This window comes from Sinocyclocheilus rhinocerous, unplaced genomic scaffold (assembly GCF_001515625.1).
Source record: "Sinocyclocheilus rhinocerous isolate Xijiao unplaced genomic scaffold, SAMN03320098_v1.1 scaffold450, whole genome shotgun sequence".
In the NCBI taxonomy this organism is placed as follows: domain Eukaryota; kingdom Metazoa; phylum Chordata; class Actinopteri; order Cypriniformes; family Cyprinidae; genus Sinocyclocheilus; species Sinocyclocheilus rhinocerous.
The window spans coordinates 792740-800871 of NW_015653457.1; the positions used below are offsets into that span (position 1 = coordinate 792740).

The 8132-nt window shown below is 35.9% G+C and overlaps 1 protein-coding gene across 3 annotated transcripts; it reads left to right on the plus strand.

Annotated features, from left to right (window-relative positions):
• Positions 1 to 323: 323 nt before the first annotated feature.
• Positions 324 to 5556, plus strand: LOC107715716 (dnaJ homolog subfamily A member 3, mitochondrial-like). Of its 3 annotated transcripts, none has more exons than XR_001637137.1 (12): positions 326 to 617; positions 1459 to 1592; positions 1675 to 1758; positions 2259 to 2459; positions 2546 to 2698; positions 2778 to 2925; positions 3028 to 3092; positions 4451 to 4579; positions 4654 to 4769; positions 4853 to 4950; positions 5065 to 5213; positions 5471 to 5556. XR_001637137.1 is itself a non-coding variant. In XM_016521897.1 (12 exons), the coding sequence occupies exons 1-11, from the start codon at positions 416 to 418 to the stop codon at positions 5174 to 5176; spliced, it is 1446 nt and encodes a 481-aa protein (XP_016377383.1). In that variant the 5' UTR covers positions 330 to 415; the 3' UTR covers positions 5177 to 5213; positions 5471 to 5556. The 3 variants fall into 3 exon arrangements, 2 of the variants coding, with proteins under 2 accessions (XP_016377384.1, XP_016377383.1); XM_016521897.1 differs by having other exon boundaries at positions 330 to 617; positions 5061 to 5213; XM_016521898.1 differs by lacking the exon at positions 5065 to 5213 and having other exon boundaries at positions 324 to 617; positions 5471 to 5514.
• The last annotated feature ends 2576 nt before the right edge of the window (positions 5557 to 8132 follow it).

Below are 8132 nucleotides of genomic sequence, written 5' to 3' on the forward strand. Positions count from 1 at the left end.
TAATAAAGATTTCATGGCAAAAAGACACGTAGGTGAAGTTTTTATAATTATTCTAAATGGCCATTTACGGCCTTTAAAAATGTGTAAACTATCAATTAGATGACAAAAGACATGTAGGCTAGTATATTGTGCATGCAGGTAACAGGTTTTTCATGTTTTAATCATGTTAACAATTTAGAGACCTTAGAATTGTGTGTATTATGATACATTCGGATTTATAGGGTTAATGTAGTTAGTGTTTGCATTTAATGTTGAAGTACATACAAAATATCAAACCTTTTGTCGTCTGCGATCACTCCACAAACGGTGTTCATATCGCGCCATCTAGTGGTGAAAAGCCGCAAAAGCAGGTGTAAATGAAAACACAGTCCATGCGCATGCGCAGTGCACAGCCGGCCCGTAGAGCGATGTAAACATGGCAGCCTCCAGGGCTCGCTCTACCGCACGCTGGCTGTCAAGCGGTTTACCTGGACTTCGTAGCACCTGTGTGCTTTTAAAATCCTTTAGACACGCAGATATTGCGGCTCTGAGGATATGTTGGATTCGCAGTTATGTGAAGGGGGGTAATTTAAGCTGCTGGAGGCACAGAGGAGGTGTGACATTGAACAGGGTACCAGGTGAGCTGGTTATGTGATCAAAGTAGTTATAAGAACTCTGTTAATAGAACAAGCTTTTTATTTTGCATTTGTACATCAGCTATGACATATCACACTGTAGTGCACGTATTTGTCCATTATGTCAGTGATATTAGAAAGGTTGAAAGAGATGATGCAACTGACTAACATAATTGCCAATAGAAGTAAAGTGTCCTTATAAAAATGTACCATGGTAACAATAATAGTTACTGTCACTACCGTGAATGTGGGTAACTTGGCGTAGGCACACATGGATTTACAGCTGAATACACAACGGCGGGCGTTAGTTTTGAACGAATTGATTTCGTACATGATTCGATGATTCTATCATAAAGACTCGTTTCGTTTTTTGAATGATAGTCGTTGAATTCTGAATAGGATTCCAGCTAACAAAAATATGTTCTAAGAACGTTTTGCTAATGTTTTATTAGGTTATGAAAACGTCATTTCTGAACATTTCATGAACGCTCAAAACGTCCAGTAAATAAATAAATCAATGTTTAACAAACTTTAGGTTTTAACATTCACTTTAGGTTATGTGAATGTTCTATTTGCAAACTTTATGGAAATGCTAATTTTTGGAACGATCTGATTAGTAACATTTAAAAAAGTTAGACGAACGTCTAAAATGTTTCAGAAAAATTAGTCACTCATAAAACACCTGTCGCCACCTACTGGCGTAATGATGTAAACTGCAGAAAGAATCGCTGAAAAATCTCCACTGACTGACATTTCATATGCCTCTGTTGTGCAACGACTAATAAAATTAGTATAAGAAATATTTGTCCTATGTTAATGTTGATTATGTGTTTGTGTTTTGCAGTGTTGAGAAGCCACAGTGTTTTCAGCTCTCATTTTTTCCACACTACTTCTGGGTGCTATCAGCAGGACTACTATGACGTTTTGGGGGTTCCTCGGACTGCTTCTCAGAAAGAGATTAAGAAAGCCTACTACCAGGTTTGACAACCCATGTTACATAAATTTCATATTTTTAAGGATGGTTCACTGGGAGTTTAACACTGGAAGTATTTTCACTCAGCTGGCCAAGAAATACCATCCAGACACGAACCCAGATGGCCCTGATGCAAAAGAGAAGTTTGCCAAGCTGGCAGAAGCCTATGAGGTGAGGAAGATTAACATTCATTTTTACTCTAAATGTCATGCATTGCATTGCATTGCTCTGGTATGGTTTTAGGTTTTTTTTTTTTGCATAAAGAAAAATTAAGCTTATTTTTAGTATTCCTGTGATGCCAAGCTGAATTTTCAGCATCATTACTCCAGTCTTCAGTGTCACATGATCCTCCAGAAATCATTCTAATATGCTGATTTGATGCTCAGTAAACATTTTTAATATTAAAAACATTTTTGTGGAAACCATTATTTTATTTTATTTTTTCCAAATATTTTTATGAATAGAAAGCATTTATTTAAAACATGAAGCTTTTGTAACATTATATGTTTTTTAAAGATATTATGAATCAATTTAATGCATCCTTGCTGAATACAATTATTAATTTCTTTAAAGAAAACATGTACTGATGTACTGAATGTGTACTTTTTTTTTTTCCTTGAAATTCACTAGGGTTTAAATAAGGTGTGTTTTATGCTGTTCTGTATGTATAGACCCTCAGTGATGAGCTGAAGAGGAAGCAGTATGACACGTACGGTTCTGCCGGTCCGGGCGGGAGTGGGGCGGGGCAGCAGCAGTACTGGAGAGGCGGGGCCACCGTGGACCCTGAAGAGCTGTTCAGGAAGATCTTTGGAGAGTTCGCAGGGGGGCGTGGCTTCGGCGACCTCAACTCCATGTTCGAACAGGCACCTGAAGTGAGAGAGACAGTGATGAATGTCCCTCAATTGTGTTTGTTCCTCTTTAAACTCCCACCATCTGAATCCTCTCTCTCTCTCCGTAGTTTGTGATGGAGCTGACGTTCTCACAAGCTGCCAAGGGCGTGAATAAGGAGATAACAGTCAACATAGATGACGCCTGTCCACGCTGTGACGGAAAAGCTCATGAACCGGGAACTAAAGTGTCACATTGTCACTACTGCAATGGAACAGGCATAGTGAGGACGCCATAGCAATGGTATTAGCAACCATGCTTATCGTCTTTACATTTTTTGCATAGTTTACTCTTTTATGCAGGAGTCTATAAACACTGGTCCGTTTATGATGCGCTCCACGTGTAGGCGGTGTGGTGGGCGGGGCTCTATCATCATCACACCTTGCATTATGTGCCGAGGAACTGGACAAACCAAACAGAAACAGACCGTCATGGTACCTGTGCCTGCAGGTGTGTGTCCATGACTGACTGTATATTCTAGCTGCATTGGTGCAGAGAGTGAACTGAGGTGAGCGTATGAGAGACTGACTGACAGTTGTCGACGTGTTACAGGTATAGAAGATGGACAGACAGTTAAGGTGCCAGTCGGGAAGAAATACATTTACATCACATTCAGGGTGAGTTTTTCTTTCCAGATAGAACCTCCAATGCCCATTATCTAAAGAAGGTCCCAAAAATATTTGGACACTCAACATCACACTTAAAAATCATATGAAATATGGATGTTCCACAAAGAAAGGGGTCCAATTTTGAACAGTGTATCTATAATTTTTATGAATTTAAAATCTAACAAACTTATTTTTATCAAATGCTTCTCTTGAAAAGTGTGCATGTGATATATTTCATTAAAATAGCTTATTTAAAATGGCAGGCTCTTTGAAATATTTTTGTAATTTTTTTTTTGTTTGTTTTTTTTAAATGCATGTCTTAAGTGTCCACATACTTTTTGGGGGGCACAGTATGATTATTTATCATATTATGATGATTATGATTTTAATCATATTATGAATATTTATTGCATATTTAGTCTTATATATTTATTCATCTTTACTACGACTTTTACATAGTAACTCTTAATTAGTGTTATCCTCAAAATGTATTCCTATTTATTAAATTTATTTATTCCTATTTATTTTATTTTTATAATTTTTATTTAACATTTGTTTTTTTATTTACAGTAGTGTTTTTTATATTTTTCATTATGTATGCCTGTTTATTAAATTAGCTAATTCTTAATTTCTAATTTTACATTGCTTTTATTACTATATTTTATTTTTATTTTACTTGTTTTTTATTTACAGTATTTTTTTAAATGTTATTTGTTTACTTTCTCTATTGTTATTTTACTTCATCTGTACCTTTTAATAATTCTAACTTACAAAGAAAACATGAAATAATTCCTATTTATTAAATTAGCTAATTGTTCATTTCTACATTTTACACTATATACTTGTTTTTTATTTACAGTATTTTTTTAAATGTTATTTGTTTACTTTCTCTATTATTTTACTTCATCTGTACCTTTTAATAATTCTAACTTACAAAGAAAACATGAAATAATTCCTATTTATTAAATTAGCTAATTGTTCATTTCTACATTTTACACTATATATTATCTTTTATTTTACTTTAACCTAATTTTAATTTACACTAGTGTTGTATTTTATTTCATTTTTTATTATACTACTTTTACCTTTTAGTAACTCTTATATAATATTATTTTTGTAATTTATTTCTATATATTAAATTTGCTAATTGTTAATTTTTAATTTTACACTGCCTTTTATTACTATCTTTTATTATTATTATTTGATTTACACTTATTTTAATGTACACTAGGGTAATATTTTTTCCGTAAATGAGTCATATTAAATTGCTAATTGTTAATTTCTCATTTTTTCACTGCACGTATTGTTTTCTGTCTTATTTTATTCCAAGCAGCTTATGTGTGTGTATCTCACTTCCTGTGTTGCAGGTCCTGAGGAGTCCAGTGTTTCGTCGTGATGGTGCTGATATCCACTCAGATGTGATGATTTCAGTAGCGCAGGCGATTCTAGGAGGAGCAGCCAGAGCACAGGGCCTGTACAGCACCATCGACATTGCGGTTAGAAAATAAAAGGACTTTTATTGTGCCTTGGCACAGTATAATATGACTAAAAGGAAATGTGTTTCCTGCAGATTCCTCCAGGCATTCAGACAGACCAGAAGATCAGACTGGCAGGAAAAGGCATCCCACGCATTAATAGCTTCGGTTATGGAGATCATTATGTATATATCAAAATCAAAATTCCTAAGTAAGAGGCATTCGCAGACACATGTGCGCATATATGCACATCCAGCGTGAGTTTGTCTAATGAACCTCATGGATCATTTACAGGAAACTGACAAACAGGCAGAGAATGCTGCTCTTAAGTTATGCAGAGGATGAGATGGATGTGGAAGGAACTGTTACTGGAGTAACCAGACCAGCCAAAGGTAAATCAACACGCACCTTTATACACACAAAGATAACATCAATGCGAAGTAATCATTTACCTCAAACTTAATTTCCTTCAGCTGTTTTACTAAATCTGTGTTTTATTCAGGTAGTTCTCAAGCCGGACAGACCTCAGAATCAGGGCAGAGCAGAGAGGAAGAGCCAGAGAAAGAGGAAGGGGGATTTTTCTCTAAACTGAAGAAGATGTTCACCCGAAGACCATAGAATGCAGCAGTCTTGGGATTGTTTTAGTGTACACTTGGTGTGTATTAACAGAAATTTCAAGCCATATTCAAAATTTAAATCCATCATAGAGTCTAGGAGTACTACATGTACCCAATGTCTTTCTGCTAGTTTTAAGAGCTGAACTTTGTAATTTCAACTCAGTGTCTTTTTAAAGCATCACTAGCTTGTTTGGATGCATCAGTCAAGTTAAGAATATTCACCAATGAAAATTTCCAGTACAAATGGGTTGTTTTCATCCAGGCAGACGATCTTGTATTTCTATTCTACTTTAAGGCCAAAGACGAGAAGTATGAAAGGAGTACAAGAAAGAAGCGCGCACACCCAGCAGAGGACTTCTCCAATAACTCCACACCATCTCCAGTCTGCTCAGATTAATTGCTGAGGCACATCAGAATTAAACTAATTGCAATCCTGTAAAATTATGGATTTAAAATGAAGCTTTCAGAATCTCAGCCTGAGGATGACATCTTAACCTTTCTGTGATGTTTGGTGTATGCTGATGTTTTAATGGGGAATGTCTGAATAAATGGTCACACAAGAAATCTTTGTTATACAAAACTCTATTACTTTTGTATAATTGTATAACATTTCTGTTTGTTAGCATTAAAACGATGAATGGCTATGTTTTATTGTTAACATAGTCAAGAATAATAAGCATTGCTAGGTTAACCCTTCAGCTGTGACTACGTGATAAATAAAATTTGTAGTCCTTGAATACATGTTTTTACTGTTTTTAAACAACCTTTCTGTGATGTTTAGTGTATGCTGATGTTTTAATGGGGAATGTCTGAATAAATGGTCACACAAGAAATCTGTTTTGTTATACAAAACTCTATTACTTTTGTATAATTGTATAACATTTCTGTTTGTTAGCATTAAAACGATGAATGGCTATGTTTTATTGTTAACATAGTCAAGAATAATAAGCATTGCTAGGTTAACCCTTCAGCTGTGACTACGTGATAAATAAAATTTGTAGTCCTTGAATACATGTTTTTACTGTTTTTAAACTGTATCTGTCTGCTAAAATGATTATTGAAGCAGAATATTTTTCTTGAAATGGATTTCGCTGAAAAATGCAATCTAGTACATAAAATAACAACAAATAACACTAATCCCTGATAGCACACATACATCAAGGAGATGTCTATTTGACATAGATCTGCAAGACATTTTTACAGTGCTCATCTGCAATATGTCTATAGGACGTTTCCTATCAGGTGTCAAATAGACGTTTAGAAAATGTCTAAGATGTTTATGATTTCGAATGTATGTAAAACTGACATCTTAAAGACGTCTATCAGATGCTTGTACACAGCAGATGCTTTCCAGGTGAAGCGATCTTTGACAGACATCTTGCAGACGTATGTGTGCTATCTGGGATAAGGCCTGAAAGGCCATGATTTATCGTTAGAATAGTCAAGGTTGAAGAGCACTGCTTTAGCTGTGACTACATTATAAATAAAACTGTGTTTAAATACATTTGCCTCACAAATAAGTCCTTACTCTCTGTTTCAATCTGTTTTTTAACAATAGCTGTCTGCTAAAATTAGCCTACTATTTATGTAAGAATATTTTTTTTCCTGAAATTAATTTCGTTAAAAAGCAATCTACAACGCAAAATGAATAAACTGAATGGAAAATAATTGGTGCCAAAAAGACCAGCGCAAACACATTTGTCGTTTCTGAAATGTGAGCTGCTCAAGCACTTTCTGACAGGATCAATATCGGACGACACTTAGTAAAAAGTAAGTACAAATATTACATGTTGCACTATTATAGCTTTAAACGTAACAAAGTCTCGGTTTTGTTCAAAAAGACTTTATACAAATATAAAATACACTTCCTCTTTTCAACGACGAAACAAGCACTCTCATTGTCACCGTCCTTCCTCTCCACTAGGTGGAGGCCTTTCTTTGATAATTAAAGACCACTTCTATGAAGAGAGAGAACGTGACAGTCTGAGTAGCTAAATGTAAACATTAGTAAAGCACTGACACGTAATATTATTTGGCATTAGACTTACTACACTTATGCTTACTAGTTCTGTCATGGGTTAATATCTCAGCCTGTCCCAAAGACCCACAACCTCCTGTGCTTTCATGGATGTTGATGTCCACCATGTTTTTTCCTCATGTCCCTAGTGGCTTCTACTTGAGCACATGATGATGACTTAAAGGGGTCATGTGATGCTATTTCAAATTTTCTTTTCTCTTTGGAGTTTTACAAGCTGTCTGTGCATAGATAAGATCCCTAAAGTTGCAAAGACTAAAGTCTCAAACCCAAAGAGATATTCTTTATAAAAGTTAAGACTTGTCCACACCCTCCTAAAACGCCTCGTTTAAACACGCCCCCACATGTCAACGTCACTGTGTGGGAAGATTTGCATAACACCGCCCAAATGTTTACGCAAAGAAAGAAGACGTAACTTTTATTCTCGCTGTAGTATTGCTGCTGCCGCCGCCGCCATGTCGTGAAGGCGCTGTGTGTTTCGTTGTGAAAGCGTAACTACTTTGTGTGGCCTTTCAAAAGAGGACACAACTACAAATCAGTGGTAAAGTTGTATTTACAACACTGTTCCAGAACAGTTCAACCCAAATATTCAGATGTGTGCAGCACATTTTCACATTGTCACAAATGCAGACATGGTTTTATGTTTACGTGGCGCGATACGCAACGCAATGCAACGCGTAAAAAGACAGTATAAGTCATTATAATCAGCAATGATGTCCCCACTGGATGCAACAAATGGCTCGTTTGTAATGGGTTTTATTGGTGTTGTCTCATCGCGCCGGGACACATAATCACAGTATGGTAAGGGGCGTAACATTTCCGTCACACGCTTGAGGTATTCGGCCAATCACAACGCACTGGATAGCTGGCCAATCAGAGCACACCTCGCTTTTCAGAACGATGAGCTTTGTAAAAATCGACG

Bases quoted from the DNA above. Each gene is read 5' to 3' on its own strand.
- LOC107715716 (XM_016521897.1), top strand. From the start codon at position 416: ATGGCAGCCTCCAGGGCTCGCTCTACCGCACGCTGGCTGTCAAGCGGT. The intron at 1,759-2,258 runs GTGAGGAAGATT...CTGTATGTATAG, and splicing joins AGCTGGCAGAAGCCTATGAG to ACCCTCAGTGATGAGCTGAA. The intron at 4,770-4,852 runs GTAAGAGGCATT...GATCATTTACAG, and splicing joins ATCAAAATCAAAATTCCTAA to GAAACTGACAAACAGGCAGA.